General features: G+C 34.7%; 1 protein-coding gene across 2 annotated transcripts in view; it reads right to left on the minus strand.

Moving 5' to 3' along the window:
* Positions 1-23,941, minus strand: part of MACROD2 (mono-ADP ribosylhydrolase 2) — a 2,135,263-nt gene that overhangs the window by 1,697,750 nt on the left and 413,572 nt on the right. For both annotated transcript variants that reach the window (XM_027840306.1, XM_027840305.1), the window contains exon 4: positions 3,155-3,184. In XM_027840306.1, the coding sequence (XP_027696107.1) occupies positions 3,155-3,184 (30 nt within the window). The remainder of the gene's footprint in view (positions 1-3,154; positions 3,185-23,941) is intronic.

The following is a 23,941-nucleotide window of genomic DNA, read 5'->3' on the forward strand; positions in this document are numbered from 1 at the left end:
AAGGTCTATTAGAATTTCCAAAAGAAAAAAAAGAAAAAGATAAAAAGGATGTTATAAATTAAGTGTGATGTCTAAAGATGAGAATTGTAAGGAGAATAAATAGCTTAGTACCAGAGGCACAAAATCTTACCCAGATTATAGACTTTCTGAAAATTAAAATGGATGAGAGAGAAATTAGTAACTCCATGAAATAAGAAATGTGAGAAAAAAATTAAAAGACTGGAAAATAAAAGAAGATATAAAGTGCCTCCTATCAAAAATAACCGAACTAGAAAATGTCAAGAAGAGATCACGTAAGAATTATTAGAATACCTGAAAACCACCACCCAAAATCCACCATAAGTAGATAACATATTTTAAGAAATAATAAAGAATAAGACATAACTCAAATTTCATTTCAAGAACTATCTTCTTTAAGAGGCTTTTCTCAGTCATCCCATCTGCTAGTGACTTCCCCCACATGATTACGTTTATCTTTGTTTTACAGAGGCATCATGTATACCTATAGAGAACCATATAGTCTTTCCCATGAGGAAGTAGGCATTAAAGGGGCAGGGAACATTTCATTTTCGTCTTTGGGTTCATAGCACTTATCAATACCTGGTACATAGCAAGGACTTAAATGCTTTATGATTGAATGATTGGTTTTGCTTTAAGATAGTAAATATTTAATTGTAAATAGATACAAAGGTCTTTTTTTTAAAGAGTGGTAAGCTGATTTTTCTTGTCATTTCTTGTTTTCTTAAACAAAAACTCATAAAAACTTTACTCTTAAACTTTTTAGTTTTTTTTAACTTTTGTAGTTGTTGATGTGAGGAATGTGATTTTAATTACTTTCAAAATTTTATAATGTTTAAATAAACAACTAAATGTGTTTTACTATTATAAAAGTAGGGAATGATTTTAAATGGGCAATGTGTGTGTCTTTCTTCTGATAGTTCGAAAATATTTTTCTTTATAATTATATACAGTTCTGAAATCTAAATAGATTGTTAGGAGTGTTGAATTTTGAGTTTTTCTTCTTAGTAGTTGTAAAATAAGGTTTTAATTAATCCTGGGAAGTTTCCTTGAATAATTTCTTAAGCATGGTGATCATATTTTTTCTAATTTTATATTTTCAATAATCCCAATAATCCATAAGGCTTTACTCTCCTTAATATCCTTAATCAAATCTGTCATATTCAGATGAATGTGCACTTATTCCCAGAATTATTTCCATTTACTCCATTTTCTAAGATTATTTCCAATTCAACTGTACCTTATACCATTCTGTTCTCTACTACGTTAATCTGGCTTTTTGTCACATCCATTGAAATTTTCAAATTTTCTGTGATCTTCTCTATTTTACTTAGTTCCGTCATCATCTTCTCAATAATTTAGTTGACCTTCAGGTTTTTTTTAAAATATTCCTGAGATCTTTGGACTTTAGGCCATTGTTTTACTCATTCTCTATTTTTTTTTTTTACAAAATTTCAGTTCTTCCTTTAATTCCTTGAGAATATTTATTGTATTTTTAATTGCATTTTTTTGCATTTTTAGTTGTTTCTGATATTCTAAAATTATTTCAATCTAACCTTTTCTGGTATTATTTTTGGTTTTATTTATTTTGCTCCTCTTTCTTGTGAATTTTAATTTCACTGAGGTAATTTCTAAAAATTTTGTATCTTTTCAGTGTTTCTTCTATTACTGTAGAGGGAAACCATAAGAAGCCAGGCTTCCTTGTAACCTCATCTTCTTGGAAGTTTATGATTCTCTTAAGTAGATAGTGCATTTCCCTTTTAAGTGAGCAAAATTGTATTTTATTTTGAAAATAATAATTATGATAATATGGAAGCTTTCTATTAAATACATGTGGAACATAAAGCAATCAAAAACTTCAGGCATATCCCACTACTTAATTTGTATTTGAAAAATAATAACAAGGGATTTCTATATATTTTTATTGACATCATTCTTGGTACTCTTGGTAATTTTGTTTTATTAAATTTCACAGACATTGACATTCTGATCCAGACAAACTCCCAGAGACTAAACATGACCACTGGAGTGTCAGAAGAAAACAATAAGAATTTAGAAAGGTAGTCATTTAATGGTAGGGAGCTCCAAGAATATGTGATATAGGCAGATGTTTCATCAGGAACACGAAGTATCGCATTAGGGAGGTCTGAAAGCTGGCAACAAAAACCAAGTCATGGTTAGAGTCAACACTCTTGGAGAGCTGGCCAGAGATTAAGGAGAATCTCTGTTCTTGAAGAACAAAGGTACTAAACGTGAAACCAAATCAGGAATTGATACTTAAAATACTAAAACCCAATTACTAGAACTAGAAATTGAGGCTTAGTCATATGACAAATTTAAATTCAATTAGTCGAAGTCAAACTCAAAATTCTACAACAAACTGATCTGATGTTGGGCACTTAATTATGGGTCTTTATTATTCTCCTTCTTAAAACCTAGATTGATCCACAAACTGAGGTAGAGTTTAGCCTGCAAGAGAAGCTTAACTGGCCCTTGTTCTTAAGACCATAAAGATAATGAAGCAGAGAGGCCTGCCATCACTTTTGCTTTATTCAAAATCCTATACAATCTGTGAACAACAAAATTTTTAACCTCTAAGATTGAGTAAGAATTACTTCTCTAACAAGGAACTCCTAGCATAGAAATCTTTTTCTTCCTTATCACACTCTGACCTTTCCCCTCTAGAGAGGCATAGAAAATAAGAAAAATGCCAATACTAATTTATTTTTAATTTTTCATACTAGGTGACCAACATGTTAAGCTCTTAGTGCCACAAGGTCAAGAAAAACAAAAGAATAGCATGTTTTAAAAATTAATACCACCCAAACATATTGCTGTTCTTGAATTTATTTTAAAGTGGCACTGTCATGTATTTAAATGTTTATCTCTTTAGCTTGTAGCTATTATACCCTATGTCAAAAGACAAGAAAACAAAGTTTAATAGGAAAAATTGGATCCTGAAGATTTAGAAAGCAATTAAAATTATACAAATTCAGAATATTCAACTACAAAATATTTTTCTGTTATCCTTTTGTGATTAATGACTACAGCAAAATTGATTTTGCCAAAACTATCACAAAAATGACTAAATCTTTTGGATTTGGTGTTTCTGAGTTCAATGATGCCAAAGACTTACCCCCTCCTCCTCCAAGAAGGCTGGCATTTGCTGTTAGAAAAGAACAAGAATGACAGTAAATACAACAAATTCAAAGCAGGACAAAGCAAGAAAATGCTGAAATTTATTAAATCTCATATTCATACATAATAATCTTATGCATATATGTATATAAATATAAATATATTATATAAATATATGTATATAATATTTAATCATCATTTTCCATTATACTGTGAAGATAGAACCATTATTTTTTCACTTTTCCCCAAGTGAGTACTTAAAAAAAATAGGGGCATGTTCAGAACTCTTTAATCTGCTTTTTGTAGTTAAATTGATCTTCAGTATTTTCATTTTGTAGATAATACTACTTAGACAATTCTGATGATTTCTAAAAATAACAAAGTTTAAACATCTAATTTTATCATTTAAAATGATAATGTAAACTTCATAACTTCAAATATTGCAAGACACTTCAAAGTAAGGATTCTTGCCCCAAAAATACAAGATTTATAATATTCTGAAGAAACATATTTTTAAATATCAAAGATAAAAGGTCCCCAAAATTCTACTCTACTGTCTCTTCATATGGAGGAGACTGTGGATTCTAGAAGGTCATATCAGACAGGTGCAAGCTTTGGCAGGTGCAGGGCATTTGGTACAACCCATCAATGGACTCTATGTGTGATGTCTAAAGATAAGACAAGCCAAGTTTGGAGACAGTCATCACCAGAGTGGCTGTAAGGAGATGGATTTTTCCGCTATAGGAATGCTTAAAGCATCTCCTAGATTGAGGGAGGATTGAAATTATGACAGTAAATTTTATCCTTAATGTATTTTATCTTTACTTTCTTAAAGTATTGAAGTAAAAACAAAAATATAGACTTGTTTGTGCATGTCATATTGCTACAGAACCTACTTTATTGTTTCTCAGGCACTGCATATCAATTAATTTAATTTTGTATAATATAATTAATAAGCTAAAGACATCAAATAAAAACAATTCTATTATATGCTTTTTGAAGAATAGGTAGAATGATATAGGACTTGGTGGATGGAAAGAATTCTGCCATTCATATTTCTAAAGCTGATATTTTGAAGCCAAGTATAAGACATTACATTTAACTCAATTATTAAGTTTCATACTGTCTGATTTTCCCAGAGATTTCTAATAAGAAGAAGTGATTGCATCATAGACAAGAGTTCCATCATCAATACCTCAAAACTATAAGAAATGTAACTAGCAATATGATTAAAACTACCCAAAAAAAAAGCAATTTTAAAAACTGACAAAATGTAGTCTATGGAAATAAAGGGAAGGACTAATAACCCAGTCAGACCCAGTCCAACTCCACAAATAACGTGACAGATTCTAGCTGGCCCACCTTTCCTACCTGGCTGTGATGGCTTTTATCTTGAGCCCTCTAAGCAGTGACCCTATATGATCCCTCTACTCTTGAATGGGGAGTACAGGGCAGGGGAAGAAGACATGCAAGAACAAACAACTTGACCAACTTGGTGATGGAGAAGGCAAACATCGTGGAAGGTAGGGGTAGAGATGGAGTCATACATGCAAGATGGGCTAGAATAGAAGGAACTACGCCCCCCCCAAGGGGAAAGAAGTGCATAAACCTCAGTGTGCTGTCTCCCCTTATATTTTCCAAAGGAAAGAGATTCATTTGAACCTCATAACCCCAATACCAGAGCAAAGATCATTAAAGCCTCCTAAGTTCAGTCATCAAGATGGAAGAAAACCAGCAACAATTGATGGAGGGGACACCAAATTGTGAAGGGGATTGATTCAAAGTTACCTGAAACAAGAGAGAATAGGGTGGAAGGCAAGAACATCCAGAAAGAAAGAAACAATACAAGCCCAAACTCCAAATGGATAATCTAACAAGACTCATAGAGAAAAGTGAACATTAGAAAATATATTGAAAAAGAATATAACCCAATAAAAAATAAATAGTAAAACATAATAACTGGAATATATACAATGAAATAGAAAGCAATACAAAAATTTCCCCAAACCCCTAAAAATACTGGAATATCGGTAGTAAACTCCATAATGGTTCAAAAAAAAAAAAGAAATAAAATACTTAAAAGTAAAGAAAGAAGTAAGAATAGATATCAAGCCAAGATTAGGGAAGAAATCAAAGCTCTCAAATAATCAACAACACAAATAAGAGATTAGACAACTTAGAGCATATGACAAAGAACGTCATCAAAACAATAAAGATTCTGACAAAAGAATGGCTGATTTGGAATTCCAAAATACAGAGGTAGAAGAAAACTTTATAATTCAAAGTTTTTCAAATAACACAATGGAAAGACTCACAAATGCTTTTTGGGTCAAAGTAACTGACTTTGAATATAAGATTTGCAGAAATAATATAAGGTTAACAGGTCTCAGAAGAAAAACACATGATGAATTATTAGATTTAACCTAACGTTTTACACGGTTCAAACCTTTTTGGATCCCCTCTCGATCATACAACAATATGCTGGCTCTCTTACTTCATTTTTGGTCATTGCCTATGGAAGAAGGATGAAACTTATTCTACTTATCCTCCAAGGGCAGAAGTAAGAGTAAAGTATGGAAGTTACAGAGAAGAAGATTTAAACTAGACGTGGAACTTTCTATAAATTAAAACTTTCCAAAAGTAGAATAAATTGTTTTAAATGGTAGGTTGGACTTCGCTCACTTGATCCCTTCAAGTAAAGGTTAGATGGCTTATTGTTGTTGTTCATTAGTTCAGTCCTGTCAGATTCTTTGTAAGGCCATATGAGTATATCATCTAGTGAGAATGAAAGGCAAAAAATGGAGTTACTTTGGCACCCTCAAAGCATTAAGAGAAACAGTATGTGATAAATGAAAAAACCTGAGAGACAGTTTCTGGGTGACTAGCAATCAATTTATTAATTAGGTCAGCCATCAATCAATAAATTGATGGTCAATGGTTTCTCTCAGTAACCAAAGAACAAAAGATATGGAGAGACAGGAAGCTTTAAATTATCCTTGAAAGGGAATTTCCTTGACAACTGAAAATCAACCCTGATTGGTGAACACTTAATGAGGAGGTGGACGAGAAGTCTTCACTTCCCTTGCTAAGAACATAGCTTGATCATGAGACTCAGCCACTTCCAGAAATTTGGACAGGGGAACATGTCTCCATCAAGACTACTCCAGTTTGCTTTCTCTGTCATGAGCTGAGTCACCCTAAACTCTAATCAAGGGATATAAGAACAGGGACTCTTTTTCCTCAGCATTAAGAACTCACCTAGACTGGATTCTGTTTACATTCTAAACATAAGTAATATCCCTTTGTTGGGAAGGGACTAGCCCAAGTTTGAAGAACATGTTTCCTAAGGGTTAGGGGTAATCTCAAACAGTCAAGTCTTTTCAGAGGCTGACTTTCAGAAGAGCTGGGCCTCAATGAAGAAACAAAGGAAAAAAGCTTGGATACCAATTTTAAAATTGATTATTAATATAATAGTAAAATAATAATTTCTCTCAAGTACAAGGCCTCCAGCATTTGAAAGGATCCTCTATTTGAAAGGATTTATTGAAGACCATAAATAAGAATCACAGAGAAGGAGAAAGTTTGGGTACTTGGGGTCTTAGTTTTATACTTTAGTATTCCCCAAACCTAACCTAGTGAACTACACAAAATAAGTATATAGCCATGATTCATGGCTGATAACTTGTCAATATATTAAGTATTTGCGATTTCATCAGTGTGAGAATTTATTCTACCTGCAGAGGTCTCAACTCATCTACAAATTACAGTGTTGAAGAATTTCCTGAGGTTGAGAGAGGTTAAGTGATTTTTCTATGCCATGATCATTCAGCTAGTAAGCATCAGAGGTCGTCTTTGAACCCATATTTTCCCATATTCTCAAAGAGTATGGAACAGAGGAAAAAGTAGTGGGTTTAAAGTAGGAAGACCTGGGTATTAACACAAGTTTTCCGATTTACTACTTTTGTAACCTTAGGCAAGTTACCCTCTCTGGCCTTCAGTTTTCTTATCTCTAAAATGTTGAACCAGATGACCGATGATAAATGTCCTTTCTAGCTCTAGAACTCAGATTCTGACTCCAAGTCCAACATTCAATTCACTTTATCACTTTACTTTATCTCATTTGAGCTCATTTGTTGATGATGATAATGACAAAAACTAACCTAAAGATTCCTATTCCTTCAGAAATATAGGACTCAGAAGAGTGGATATATGTAAATATTGTAGAAATGACTAACTTTGATTCTTATTCTTCCTATAAAAACATGGATTGTACAACCTAGATGAGTATAGAAAAGACTTAAAAGTGAAGATGTTTAGACTAGACTCTAAAAAAAGATATGACTGTACCTAAAGATGGAATAGAATAGAATGGAAATAATTTCTTAAGTTCTTACTATGAGCCAAAAATGGTGTTAATAAAAAATCCACACATTTCCTTCTCATCAGGAGATTACATTCAAGTTGAGGAAGACCACGCATAAAAATGACCAATTGTAAGTGCACCTACTCATTTTACGTGAACAATGGTTTAAGGTGTTGAGTTAGGTTCTATCATTTGCACTTTATCTTTCCCAGGATTATTTGTATATAGTTAAAAGCCTTTATCTAAAGAATATTTGGCATTAAGCTACTCTGGACACAGAATTCTGCCAATAATTGACTAAACTTAGACATAGAGCCTTGAAGACATTCCTAACTTTAAATAACTTGATTCAGGGAGTGCCATCAGCTCATAGATTTTATAACTAGAAAGGACCTTTGCAGATGAAGAAATGAAAAAACAGAGGCCCAGGGTGGTTACTTGCTGGTACATATCAGAACCAAAATTCTGCTCCGACTTATGTCTTGTGAACAGAGGAGGAGGATGTCATGAAACCTTCTTGACTGAATCCTTTACAAATTATGTAACCTAATCTCAAATGGGTCATCACTCTAGCAAGGCAATCTTTTCACTCCTTCCATCCTAATTTACTGGGTCATCTGCATCCAAAAAACAAAAGAAAAAAAAACAAACCAAAAACAACATGAAACAAAAAAAATTCCTCCCAACTAACACCTTGTGCTATTGTCCTTTATAGTTTTTTTCAGCCACAGTACCAGAAAATGTTGTATACACCAGTCGCTTCCGCTTTCTTTCTCTTTCTTCACTTTCAACCCTCTCTAATATGGCTTCTGATATCATAACTCAATTGAAACTGACATAAATAACTTACCAATGGTCTCTTCATTGCCAAAATTAATGACCTTTTTTCAATCCTCACTTTTCTTGAAGCAACACTACTAACCATCATCACTTCCTCTCTACTGCCTCCTCCTTGAGTGTTCATGACTCTTGGATCTACCTGTCTGGCCACTCTGAAGTCTCCTTTGCTGGGGTTTCATCCATAAAACACTAACTGTGGGCATACCCCAAAACTCTGCCTTAAGTCCTCTTTTCTCCCTATAATCTCATTTGGTTATGAGTCCTAGAAGTATAACCAGTCCTAATCCCAACTCCAATTTCAGTAACACATTATAAATTGTCTACTGTACATTCCAAATTGATGTCCTATAGGCATCTCAAATCCAATATGTCCAAAACAAAACTCATCATCTTTCCTCCCAAAAATCATCCCTCTTACAAATTTCTTAATTTCTATCATCCTTAAAATCCCTCAGGATCAATATTACACTGTGATCATTGCCTCATCATACTCCCTCACCATACACATCCAAATTAGATCATAACAACCTCTACACCATCTGTTCAATCTTTCTAACCCTTCAGCCACCAATATAATTCAGGCACTCTATTTCATTCCCCCTTACCTGGACAATGAAGAGGCAATATTCTCTTATTTGGTCTCCCTGTCTCAAGTATTTCCCCACTGTGAACCATCCTCCATACAGCTGCCAAAGTGATTTTCCTAAAATATACTTCTGAATATGATTCTTCCCTACTCCAATGTAGAAGCAGCTAGGTGGCACTTAGCCTTAAGTCAGGAAGATCGGAGTTCAAATTTCATCTGACACTTAATTAGTTGTATGACTTTATGCAAATCATCAGCTTGAAAATGGAAATATTTCACACGTTTGTGGTGAGAATCAAATGAGATAATGTGTGTAAAATGGTTAGCAGAGTACCTGGCACATAGTATATGCTTAATAAATTCTTATTTTCTCCCCTTTCCCCTTCCAATGACTCCCTATTTCCTCTATCATCCTCCATCTGAAGTTTAAAGCCTTTTACAATCTGACATCAACCTAGCTCTCCAGTTTTATTACACATTACTTTTCTTTACTCACTCTACAATCCTTCCAAAATGGCCTTCTTAGAGTTCCTCTGTGATAGAAATGTCCCTCCTCCTCACCTCCATCTCTCAAAATCCTTTGTATCCTTCAAAGCTGAGCTTGAACATCACATGAAAACTTTTCCTGATCTCCCCAAGATGTCCAAGTCTCCCCTGAAAATTACTTTATACCCATTTTATTGATAACTATATCTGTACTTATCTCCTTGGGGAAAAATTCTGAACACCTTGAGAACTGAGACTTTCTCTCTCCATTTTTTTATCCCCAGTGCCTTGAATAGAGGGCCTCCATATAGCAGGTGTTAAATAAACACTTAATAGATTGATTTAATATATTGTTCTTTCCACCATGCTATATTCTTTCCACTATATTCTTTCCTCTACTATGGTCATTCAGCAGGAGCTTAAACCAGTTGATCATAAGAAAAAAAAAAAAAGGAAAGGCTACCATTTGTGAAAGTGTAAGAAAGAAAAATGATCCATCCACATGGGGGTCTGGTAAGGAACTTAACCTTATAGAGGATACAAAATAACCAATTACATAGAACAATTATGGTGAAGGTCTGCTCTCTCAGCTGGACCTCTTCACCAACAGAGAATAATTATAAATATCAGATTGAAACACCAGAATCTAAGAGGCAATCCTGCAATATTTTCCCTGAATTCTTTACTTAGAGGACCTACTTATGAGGAGTGGATTCTTCTTGATACTGAAGATAATTTTATATTAAATAGGTAATTAAGGAAAGCTGTGTAATGCCCTGCCCTACTACTCCAATGGATCTGTGATCACATCTAAACAGGTGCTCCTTTTAAAGAAGAAATCACCTTTCACAAAGGTCAAATTTATCTATTTTAATGTATCAAATGGCATCTCAATCAATCTCTCTCCCCTAAAATATCTTGCCCTGGCTATAACTCTCTTTTATATATTATCTCCTACATTATAATGTAAGTTCTTTGAGGGAAGAAGCTGTCTCAGCTTTTATATTTGTAGCCCCAGTGCTTGGCACATAGTAATTGCTTGATAAATGCTCTTTCATTCATTTATGATAGCACCACTGATGATGGTAAAGGGGAAAAAAAAGACTCTCCTCTTACTATTCCTATTTCATGTTCAAGGCCTTCTTCCTTCTAAGTCTTCAAAAAGTTGCACTTGTCTATCATTTATTATAATAGTAAATTGACCCCTGGTATTTCTCATTAATGATCTTACTCCATTAAAGTCAATTCTGCATAGGCAAAAGCTAACATAAATATCTGTAAAGTGCTCCACAAACTTTGAAGTGCTATCTAAATACTAGTTATTATCATCATCATTATTTTAATTATTAAAGGTATATCTGATATGAAAAAAATTACATGTGTTTAATGCTTCAGGAGATAATAATGTGTCTTACTAATAGGACTAGAAGTATGACATGGACCTGCCCTATGGAGTCAGTTGCTTATCAATATACTCATTTTACCAATAAAAATTTATTTTCAGGAATTTTAAAAAAGATATGTTACATATGAATTTATGGTATATGATAAAATAATTATTATTATGTTTTCACTAGTAACTGAATAACTATATATTTCTCAAAGTAACTATATCTGACAGGTCAGTGAGAAGCAAGATGGACATCACCTTCCCAAAGATAACATTTTTATTTTATTTTATTTTCTAGAGATGTGGTAGAGGATTAAATAGATTTACCTGAATTGGGCAGGAAACTCAAGACAGATTACCTCAAAGATCCATCCTAAACTTAGGATTCTTTGATTGTAATAATGTATCCCCACAGCCAGATGGTCCACTGAGTATCAGCAATTCAAGAAACAGTAACATTCTCAATTACACTTATTATCAGACACTTTTACCCGTCACTATATTTTGTTTGGTATGTTTTCAAATAAATAAAGGTTGACTATAACAAATGGACTACAAACTTTATGAACAAGATTGATACCAGGGTTTCTAAAATACCTAGAATAACTTCTCAGTCTCCTCTTTGAGAATACTTACTGGTTAATTATATTTTCATTCATTTTGCACTGAAATACAATTCTCTTTCAAGTACCAGGGAGAGAAAAAATATCAAATTTGAGAGATTATTTCAAGGATTTAGTCAATGCAAAATCAAAATCAGTCACTGTAAATTAATGAATCAATGTGTCACATACCCCTTTCTCCTCAAATAATAAACCAACTCCACAAAATGAACAATTTTACTTCTTATAAAATGAAAAAGTAGTAAAGACTAAACTAAGAAGTACTGCTACTAAAAGTAGTTTTGTCAATAGAAGGAACAAATGGAACTTTAACTCAAAATGAACTATAAATTCAGAAATATCTCCTGCCCAGAATGTTCCCTCTCCTTAATTCTGACCTGAAAAACCCATGCCTCTTTTCACTTCTCAGGCCTGGCAGCTCATCCTACATAAGGCTCTTACCAACTCCCTTCTCAAAGTTTTCAGTGTTCTCCCGTTCCCTACGTAATTTTTAAATTTTTGCTTTGTACATATTCCTTATATACTCATCTGTGTGCATGCTAAATTCCCTGAGAGCAGGTAATGTTTAGTTTTTGTATTCTCGGTACACAATAGCCTTGGTCATAACAGAGGTTAATAACTATATGGTAAATTAAGTTGAAACAAAATCTTCTTCCTATTTTTCTATACCTTCCAAGTTTTAACAAAAACCAGGGCCATGTGAGAACTGAAATTATTCTTCAAGAATGAATACTAAGAAACATGTAAAGTTTGTGAATAGTTCAAGCATCATCACCTATACCTTGGGAGGCTGATCTAAATGGAAAATGACCAGGAACCTTGCTAATGCCATCATTATGTTGTTTTCCTTCAAAGATCTATGTATGAGTCATTAAATAAACTGCTTCTGACACATCTTTGAAATGATCCTCTAGGTTTTTTCCCCCCTACGGAATTTGTGTGCTCTGATGAATAAGGTCATAGTAAAATTTTAGAGCAGATTTTCCAATAAATAAACAAATAGCCCCATTGTTACCTAGATATTTACTGTATGTAACTGTCCTATTACTAGAAGTTTCCTGAAAATGAACCTATGACTAATACAATACGGAATTGCTGATTCACAAAGCTCTAGGAATCATACAGTTTCCTGAAAAAATAAGGTCCATGATGATGCATTAGTTACTGTCAGTACCTTTCACCATACACTCCTAAGATACTTGGCAGAAACATTTATTTACCATTTGCACTAATACACAATAATAGTCGACATTTATATGTTCCGGGGGCTACAGCCCCACCTTGGCATATACCAGTTTCACTGTAGAATTAGGTTCCTGGGGGCAACTAATGCTATCTTGTGATCAAAAGAATTCAGTGGATAGAGATTCCTAAAACTAGAGCTTTTGAAACCCTACCAAGGCCCTTATCTTTGAAATTCAGCTCATATATACAATTACATCACAGCAAAGGCATTTACTAAGACAGCATAGTAAGAATAGTTACAAAATATTGTCCCTCTAAACTGAGTGTGCACTCTCCCACAAATACATATAACATCAATGAGGAGAGAGGGTACATACACAGAACGCACTGGTAGAGAGATACATATGTAGCAAACACATGCTCATTACAACTCATGCTTTCAATAATACTAAGCCCAAATATAATTTATCTTATGTTGTGTATCTTCACACATCTCTCCCCTTGAAGGACAGTTTGCTCAGTTGGGGCCCCTGGACATGTCTATTCTCTGTTAAGTCAATAGTTGCTTCTGCTGTCTTAGCTCAGATTCCTTGGAGGTGCCTCCACTATCTCATCAATTTCCTGGACTTGTTCTCTATTTGGTATGGTACCCAGTACAACTACATCTGAACAAAGCACCATGTCTGCCACTATTGAACCTACTTGTGGTATAATGGAAAAGGCAAAGAGTATTTCCCTCATGTAATCTGGGTTCTATGTCTATAGATGTTTCCTGCCTCCAACTGTTTCCAGAGCTAACGAACTATCTTTTTAAAGGCCACCAGCGTTATAACCAGTCTTTCACCAACCAATGACAAGCAGTTCTACTATTCTGTAAGGAAAAATTTCATCACTCAATGTGAAGTCCATACCAATGGTCACATAGTTAAGTGACAGAGGCAAAATTCAAACCCAGGTCTTTCTGACCCTCAGTCAGCATTGTGTCAGCAGAGAGAAATTTGACAGTCAGAAAATAGGACCAGAATTAGTTCTTCAAACAAAAAATTGCTACAAACATCCCTATGCTCTATTGTAGTACAGAGTAATTTTTTTATGTCGCTATACAGTCTGCCTGTCAACAAAAAGTAATCTATGAAACCAGTCTTTAAACACTGATTAAAGTGATTTGTCTTTTCCAGAATTCACCATTATTAAAAAAATTATAATTGCTTTCATCCTAACAGGTTCAACCACCTAGTTCTGCTTATTTATTCACTTTCTTATTACAATAGGGCATGCACAATGTCAAAGTGATTGCTGGCAGAAACTTCCCCAGGTGTTCTGTTTTGAATATCAATTTCATTCACAACATGTTATCCCAACAGATACAAAAGCTGAAATATCACCTGCTAGAGTAGCACACATAAAAGTCTTCACATTTCACAACTAGGAGCAGGAAATGCTGAAAATCTGATCAGACTAAAATCCCAAACATGTGCAAGACTGGAAGTATTTTATATAGACAGTGGCCATCACAACTGACAGCTGTAGAAATACAATATCGACAGAAAAATACAACCATCAATTTGGCACCAGCCTACTGCTTATACTTTACTAGGTTTACTCTTTCTAAATAGAATGCCAGAGGTTTGAGGATCGTATAGTAATATTTTTCCTCTGAAGCTAACAAAAAGAGAAAACTAAGCTTAGACAAATGCTTAACACGTACAAACAAAACAAAAACACATGATTAACATTTAGGTTACAAACTTATCTTATAATCTGAAATAACTACAGATAAAATGACTGATTACTCTGGGATCTGAGTCATGTGGTTCCTAGGACCTAAAACCAACTATAAAAAGAAAATCTAGTTCAATAGGGTTGTTGACATAAAATTATTGTAAATGAAATGCATCAGGTACTGGAAGATACTTTCTAGATCCTTACATGAAGATCTCAAATATTTTCATTGATATTTGGTTCAACAAAGGTCAGTCTGAGTTGCATCTTTTAACAAAAAGTGAAAGCGATGGATAAGTAAAGCAAAGAACACTGTTCTGTGCTAAAATAGGGGGTTCAATACAACAAAGTTGGAGAAAGAAGCTTGTTTTTGTATTTCTCAGTCGCTATTCTTAATAATGAATTAAAGGTTATTTGTAATTTTGAAGCTAACATTATTAGAATGCCATGGGTTCCAGAACTGGAAGTCACCTTGGGGATCATCTTACACATGAGGAAACTGAGGCCTAAAGATGTAAAGGTACTCAAGGTCACAGTGATAATAAGTAAAAAACATTCAAAGCCAGGATTCTGACTCAAAATCTACTACTCTTTAAATTTCATCATAATTCTAAGTGCATTAATTTCACTGAAGCCCTACTACACCAATATCTCTTTGACCATAAATAGAATATGATATTTAGTTCTTTGTGCCACATTTTATAAAAGATACTTAGTAAGCTACAGAGTGTTTGGAGCAAGGTCATTTTGAGTTCATGACATATGAGGATTGGTTGAATATAATAATGATTAATATTTATATAATACATGAAGACATATACATTTATACACTATAACCCTTTGTGATGAAGGGTAATATTATCTCCATTTTATACATGAGGAAAGCAAGGCTTAGAAAGGTTGAATTACTTGTCCAAAGACACAAAGACAATAAGTATCAGAGACAAAAATGGTCTCAGATATTTCTGATTCCAAGTTTAATAAGTTATCTATCACAACTATACTACCAAAACTAATGAAAAAGGGAATGTTAAGTCTGGGGAAGAAATAACATAGGGGGAACAGTCTGACTTTTTTTCCCCAGGCATTTGGGGTTAAGTGACTTGCCCAGGGTCACACAGCTAGCAAGAGTCAAGTGTCTGAGGCCGGATTTGAACTCAGGTCCTCCTGACTCCAGGGTCAGTGCTCTATCCACTCTGCCACATAGCTGCCCCATGATGTCTGTCTTAAAGTACATAAAGGGATGCCATTTGAAAAAACAGACATATTTATTTTTTAAACCCCAGAAGGTAGACCTAGGAGCAACAAGTAAACGTTTAAAAAAAAAAAGGCAAATTTGGTATTATGTAAAGAAAAACAGGCTAACAATTAAAGCTATCCCAAACAGTAATAAGCTACCTTAGGAGGTTGTAGATTCCCCCTCATTTGAACTCTTTAAACAAAGGGTAGATAACCACTTGTGAAACATGTTGTGGAGTGGATTCTTGTTGGGTGGCCTCAGAGGTCCTCTCCCACTTCTTGGATTCTGTTACTCTATGGCATGGAGATGACACGGATCTCAAAAACTCAAGCTTTGGCAGCTTCTCCCAATACAGTCAGGCCTAGTGACAGACTGTATGAGAACTAGCATAGCTATATTCAGACAGGTTTTCCACTAAATTGGTCACTGAGTGAAGAATTTTTTGGCCATAACATCTTTAAACCATTTACTAAGTCTTGACCTGTGTCAGTGGGTGAGTATCTACAAAGAAGAGCTCCACAAGTCCTTGAAGCACTGGCATTATACTAGCATGTCTATAAAGAGCTTAAGTAATCCAATTGGTTACTCAAAGTACAAGGGAAACAAGGAAGTAATGGGACCCAGAGCAGAGATTGATCCTGTCATTTATTGATAGATAATCTGCCTCTCTGGAGAGACGAGTAACAAGATCAGAGGTACTGTGTTCAAACCTAGAAACAGAAACTGAAAGAAGAGCAGACTTGGGTCTGCTGAGCCTGCAGTCAAGAAGACCTGAGTTAAATCCAGCCTCAGACATTAACTGTATAAACCTCGGGCAAGTCATTTCACAAACAAATCTGTTTACCTCCAGTTCCTCATCTGTAAAATGGGGATAATAATGGCACCTAGCTCCCAGGCTTGTTGTGAGAATCAAATGAGATAATATTTGAGGCAGCTGGGTGGCACAGTGGATAGAGCCCCGGCCCTGAAGTCAGGAGGACCTGAGTTCAAATCGGACCTCAGACCAAACACTTGACACTTACTAGCTATGCGACCCTGGGCAAGTCATTTAACCCCAATTGCCTTAAAAAAAAAACAAACAAAAAAATGAGATAATATTTGTAAAGCATGAAGCACAGTTATGGCACATAATAAGCATCATTTATATTATTAATATATTATTATAATTATATAGCATATATTACTAATAGCTAATAATAGCTATTATATACTATCTCAATTGAGCCTAACCCTAGGAGATAAGTACTATAGGTATCATTGTTTCCATATTACTGGTGAGGAAACTGAGACTCATAGAGGTAAAGTCTCTTGCCCTTGGTCACACGTCTAGTATCAGAGGCAGGCTTTGAATTAACTCCAAATCTATTACCCTCTTCACTACAGCAAGAAAAGACATTCCAAGCAAGCTGCCTAAGAGAGCTGAAGGCTACGAGCAGGAACCAAGAATGCACATGAACAACTTTGGGCAATGTTCTAACTTTTTCTCAATTTGCACAAATGTATTCTTACAGGTTTTGAGGCTCAGCTTATCTACCATACTCTGGGAACCTAGATAAGTTAAGCCCCAGACCCTATAGGAATTCAACCAATCAGCAGCCTAAGATTTACCTTCCACTTTGATAAAATAATACCTTGCCAAAAGGTCAAGTGGATAATGAGCTCTATGGATATTTTTCTGACTACTATGGTCCAAATGACACTTAAAACCACAATAAAAACACCATGAGTTAGTGATACCTAGTCTCTGCCTCACTTTTGACACTATTTGTAATGTTGCTTTGGGCAAAGTGATAACATGGACACTGGTGCTGGGATGTTCCAGACTCTTTGAGATAACAGGGCCTTCCTGTAGGATAACTGATGATGCATTTAATGAAGCAGCATGGAGAAAATACAATATGGTACAGTGAAAAGAGCAATAGTGTAATAGGGGGTGGGAATCTATGCCCATGCCTTTTCATCCTAGGCAACCTGTCAATAAATTGGCCTATTCATTACATGTCAATTGAGAAGGCCACAGGAAGGACAGGACCCTTAAATCTGTCTCCAACCCATATATCCCAAAATCAGATAAGGAATTCCATAATTTTCTGCTGATATTCATTAGCCCCACAATCATAGGAGGTGCTTTAGAAGAGGAAATGGCATAGCAGTACATAGTATACCTAACCCACTACAAAAAGAGCAAGGGGGCAAATAATCCATACAATGCAGAGTTCACAGTCATTTTAGGCACATTGGCCTCCTGTTCCAGGATTTTTTTTGCCTTGATTCTTGATAGCTTGTTATCCATTGATTAGCTCTCCCTGGTATGTTCACTCAGTTTTTTCACACCATTAGTTTTGATTTCTACACCCCAGCTCAGAAGGGAAACCATTGGCTCTAAGGTTCCTCCACTTCTAAGGTATCTTCTCTTTTATAATATCTCTCAGTTGTTTCTTCAAGAATTTCCAGTCAGTCAGTTGCCATTTTACCTGTGGTCAAATGAAACTAATTGCATCTGCAAGAGGGACTTCTGTTTGGCCACTATCTTACCCATCAGAATTATATGAATTAGATAATCTAAAAGGAGAAAGCTTTGCTCAGACAATTCCTTTCTCAACTCACTGCATTACTGTGGGACTTCTCTGACTGACTCCTCCACTATGCCCCTATATCGAGTACTTTTTCCTTCCCTTTCTCCCTTTCCCCCCATGACACCCTCCTGCATTGTACCCCTTGCTTTTCAGCTGTCTTTTATGTTTTATCTTTCCTTTTAGATTGTAAGCTCCTTGAGGGCAGTCTTTTTCTCATACTTTTATAACCTCCACAAGGAGTAAGAAGCATAGTGCTACTCACAAAGTAATCACTCACTAAATATTTATCTTATTTGTATTCCACCCCCCAAGCATCCAGCATAGTACCTTAAACACAGCAGGTATTGAATAAATGAATAAAATTTCAGAAAAAAGTGATATTTTCTCCTTCTTAACTCATGTAAGAATAATGGAGAAGTATTTCTTACTCATAAAGTTCAAATAAAAAGATGTAGACCAAAAATAACTGGGGAAGTTCTCTAAAGCTATTTTGACATTGTACATGCCCCATTATAACATGAAAGCAAAATAAATAAGTAGAATCAGGTGGTCCAAATGTATTAAGATAAAAGTAATTTAAAAAGGAATTCAATCTGAGCATTCTTCGAAAATAATTTTCACGCTGAAAAATTTAAAAACAAATTCATGAATTCACAATGAAACCTACACTGTAGTATTGTATATAATGTGCCTATAGTAAAAAATCGCTGTAGTATATTTAATGAACTAGAGCAAATTTTCCCATCCATCAGCACCCTTTCTCCCAACCCTGAACTTGGAATATTCTAATTCAGGTATGTCTATAGGGGATGCTTGTTAAAGGATGGGTTGAACCAGACGGTCTTTGTTTAAGGTCTGTTCCAACTCTAAGATTCTGTGGTTCTCTTTCTCATTCCATAAAAGTATAATATGTGGTACATACATGTAGATGGTGACATGGCTGCTTACATATAAGTGTCACCTTCTGAACAATAATAGCCTTCATCAAAACTTCTCAGGCGTGCCCTAAGTGTAGAGTTCCTTCACAATCAGATATTATCTTGACTGAACTTATTAAAACATTCTCATTTATGGCTAGTAATTCTACTGGTGGTAGAAAAATATGCCACATGATTTACTAATATACAAAATTATAGAGAACTTGCAAACTATTATTAACAAAGTTAAAATATGCCAACCCATGTTTCATTTGGCAAATACATCTTTCTCATGACACAGTAGTTCATAACACATTGTTATCCTACTACTGTCAATGAAGTCTCTGTCTCAATATCTTCATAACATATAGGAAAGGTTTCGGGCTAGTTACTGTTTTTGATTTAAACTATTTTTAAATTTCTAATAATTCCCAAGACAATCTTGAGTTTAAATTGGTTTTGTTTGGGTTTTTTGGAAACATGAGTGGGAAAAAATCTATTTTAAAGTTGCCATCTCACCTATTCATGGGCCTCATTACCTGTTCTCCTTTCACTTTTGCAACTCACCAATTATTGCAGGTCTTAAGACTCAAAGAAAAATTTAAATACTAAGGGAAAAGTAGAAAAAGAGAGCAGAGTTTACATAATTACTTCATCCTCCTATTAAATTCCCTCAAAACTTAAAGAATCCTTCAGGAAATTTGAAGTTAAATGAACACACAAGATATTAACCATTAAAAAAAGGTCCAAAATCACAATGCAAAGATGTTCCTTTGAAGTCTAGAACTCAAAATTTGTCACTCAAGGAATATATAGAAATCTAGGACTTTTAACTTACAGGGAAGGAAAAAGAGAGGGAGAAGTGACTATTGGCAGGGACTCTGATTATCAATTAAATATCTCTAATTAATTAAATTAATTCTAACTCACAACTCATAATCATTCTTCCTAAACACTCTCAGCTTCCAAACTCCTTTATTATTGTTGAGGGCACCATCACCCTCTTGGTATCCTAGGCTCACAGCCTAGGTGTCATCTCAACTCCTCATATTCTATCCCCAATATTCAATCTGTTACTAAATTATATCCAATGACTTCTAAAGTCATTTCAGGCTCTAAATCTGTAGTTCTATGATCAAAATGGATTATGTTTTTCTAAATATTATGACTTACACAAATATATGTTTGCAATTTTTGTTAGTGATTTACCTTTCTTATATATTAGACCTAGAATATTCATGCAGGGTAATACTAGTCACCCATCCCATTTAATGTTTTGTTAGTATCATTAGCCAACAACAGATATCTCAAAAGAAAAAAAATATCACCAGGATGGTTCTATGTAAAAGTAGGCATCTGTGTACATACTGCTGAAGTAAGTAGACATTAATTCTTGATCCTTACAGGCAATTGCATTTTGTGCCCTAAAATTCTAGTTCTAAGAAAAATTTATAAACAACCAAACATTGAAGTTGGAGTTTTTAGCAAATAAATGAAGAAGTTCTTGCAATTTTTAAACCATAACATAGTGACACACTCAAAATGAAGATATGTTTGTTTCTAGTTGTCCTTAATTTTCTTGGTGTTGACATCTACTTTCATTCAATTCAACAAGCCACATAAATCTATTAACCATGTACTCTATGCAAGGGACTGTGCTAGACCAAGAAACAAAGACAAAACTAATCAGTCAATAAGCATTCATTAAGTGACTATTATTTGCATGGCCCAGTGCCAAGTGTTGGGTATACAAAAGCAAAAAATAAAATAAAATAAGCAGTCCCTGCCCTCAAGAAACTTACATTATTTGGGGAAAACAATGCATAAATATATAAATGAATACTATATATCTATATCTATATCTATATCTATATCTATATATACACACATACATATACATATATAAATAAAAATGAATACTATATATACATGCATATATAATGTATGTACATGTAAATGAAGATTATAAATAGATATAAATGCAATGTAATTGTGGGAGCAGCTCTAGCAGGCAGAGGAACCAGGAAAGATTTCACATAGGAGGGAACACTTGATCTAAGCTTTGAAGAGAATTAGAGATTTTAAGAGACAGAGGTGAGGAAGGAGTGAATCCCAAGTATATGTACACTTAGATGAAGACTGGTGATGAAAAATGGAAGGCTGAGTTTGGGAAACAGCTACTAGGCCAAGGTGGCTGGAATGTCAAGTGTATTTATGAAAAACCATCTAAACTAAAGGAATGACCTTCGCTTGCTGTCGAAAATTTGAAGTAACCAAGTTCAAATAATACCTGTTTATTACTTTTCTGGACTAAATGATTCTATCATCTCTATTTTCAGATTTGTTTATATCCTATCATTCTTGAACAATAACAAAAATTAAGTATTAACAAAATTAAATAAAATGTATTAAATAATAATTTAATATTTAATAATATATTATTAATATATAAATAACAATTTATTAGTTAAATAAAAATTAAATAATTAAAAATTAAATAACAAAAATAAAAACAAAAATGTGTTCCATTCAAGCAAATAAAGAACATGCCAAATGCATGTTTCCTAGAAGTATTTTAGAAGCATGGAACATTAAAGCTAAAAAAGATTTCAGATATTTCATGAAACCTAGGGAATCTAAAGCCCAAAGAAGTTAAGGAACTTACCCAGAAAACCCTAGCTAGTTAGTGGCTGGGCTGGAATCACAAACCAGTTCTACTTAACTCCCAGTGCAGTGGTCTTTCTTCCACACTATATTACCTCTCTCTTCAAATGAGAGAAGACTTTGATTCCTCTCCTATATACATTGATTTTCAAACATTGCGAACCAAAAGCTTTATGACATTATATTTAATCCACTACACCAAACTCATATTTTTCTTCCACAGAACTGTGACAAAGCACAATCTGCACCCTGCAAACATTATAAACAGAATGACAATTACTTTGTAGCTATAGCTCCATTAGACCAGCTGTGGATTCTATAATAATGATGTCTTTTGTTCTATGGCATTGAAAAACACTAATATTAATTGTAGACAAAAGTATTATTGTCAGTGAAATTCCAGTTCCTGGGGTGAAAGGCAGAGAAACATATTTTTTTAAGTTTTTATGAAATCACCTAAACAGTAATTGAAGTGCAAAAAAAGCATTTCGATTGTCATGCTAAAACATTCAAATAGCAGGAAAAGAGTTTGAAAAAAATAGCAATTAATAAGGAGGAGGCTACATGGTTTCCCAGAGACAGTGGTTCTGGTTAAGCAAGCATTGGGAAAGCCATTCAATCGCAGGATTTTAGTTCTTTAATCTATCCTCTAAACAACAACCACCAAAATGTAAATCATAGCATCGGAGCTGGAAGGGACCACTGTGTTGTTGCTCAGTCATGTCAGTCGTTTCAGTCATATCTGACTCTTCATGACCCCATTTGGGGTTTTATTGGCAAAGATATGGGAGTGGTTCGCCATTGCCTTCTCCAGCTCATTTGACAGAAGGGAAACCTAAGGCAAACAGGTTATGTAACTTGCCTAGGGTCACACAGCTAGTGTCTGAGGCCAGATCTGAACTCACCAAGATGACTCTTCCTGACTTCTAGACTTAGAGTATCCACTGTGCCACCTACCTGCTGCAAAGGATCATAGAGATTATTTAGTCCACATCCCCTTTCTTTCACAAATGAGAAGACTGAGGCACAGATGAGAAAATGATTAGCCCATGAACCAGTTTGTTCTACTATTATTTGTCCCTTCATTTCAAAGAGGACCAATGGCATCACAGGCTGACGTCTTGACTTGTATGTGAACTGGACTAAAGTGAGATAGAGATGCATAAAGTTTTCACCCTCACTTTCTTTCCCAGGTTCATCAAAGTGCAGTGGCAAGACAAAAGTCAGGATGACTCATGATGGCCTGGGATGCAGTAGATGACCTTGGTTTCTTTGATGTCTGACCAAGTTCTAGGCACTCCACAACCCTTGCTTCAGCCATCTTCATGACCATTGTAACAAATTATTCTCATCTGCCCATTCCACTCAGAAAGTCTTCTTATGCTTGGGTAGATATCCCTCTAACTCACCAATGGGTTTAGGCCTATCAGTCACTCTCACATTGATTTAGCCCAACTGCAAAGACAGTTTTACCAGGGTGTGGACTGCTATACCTGCCACACAGCTTTTTGGTGGACATGATAGGTGGCTGAGCAGCCCTAAGAAGAGCTTGGTAAGCCCTCTCACCAGAAGTGGTACTGTTCCCTGTATATCCTTCTTTCCACTGTATTATACTGCCAAATGACTACAATACAATATTGCCACAGGAATAAAAGATAAGGAAGGACTCTGAAAATAAAATTGATTGTTTCCACATTCTGGTGTTGATCAATGCTGCCCATTCAGATACCCAGGGTTAGAGCTTAGAAAACCTACATTCAAACCCAACTTCTGAAACTCATTTGCTATGTGATTCCAGATGGTCAATGCACTCTTCCCAGCTTCATTTCTTTCAGATATAAAATGGGGATATTTATATCTGTACTCTCTACTTCACTGTGTTACTGTGGGATTCAAATGCAATAATGTATGTGAATGCTTTGCAAACTTGAAAGCATTGAAAATATTGTCAATAATTTTAATTTTTTTGATCCAGACCTATGATTTCTTCTTGTGGGGAACTTCAGGTATGGAAATTCCTATACCTAATGCAAATCAGTATCTGTTCTGTAAATTACAGTCTTAGAGAGTTGCCTAGAACACAACTGGAGAGGCTAAATGACTTGCCCATTGTCACAAAGCTAGAATATTTCCTCAACAGGACTTAAATCCAAGTCTTCCTGACTCTTAGCCTAGCTTTCTACATATTATGCT

The sequence above is a fragment of the Vombatus ursinus genome, unplaced genomic scaffold (genome assembly GCF_900497805.2).
Source record: "Vombatus ursinus unplaced genomic scaffold, bare-nosed wombat genome assembly UNPS02014841.1, whole genome shotgun sequence".
Lineage (NCBI taxonomy): Eukaryota > Metazoa > Chordata > Mammalia > Diprotodontia > Vombatidae > Vombatus > Vombatus ursinus.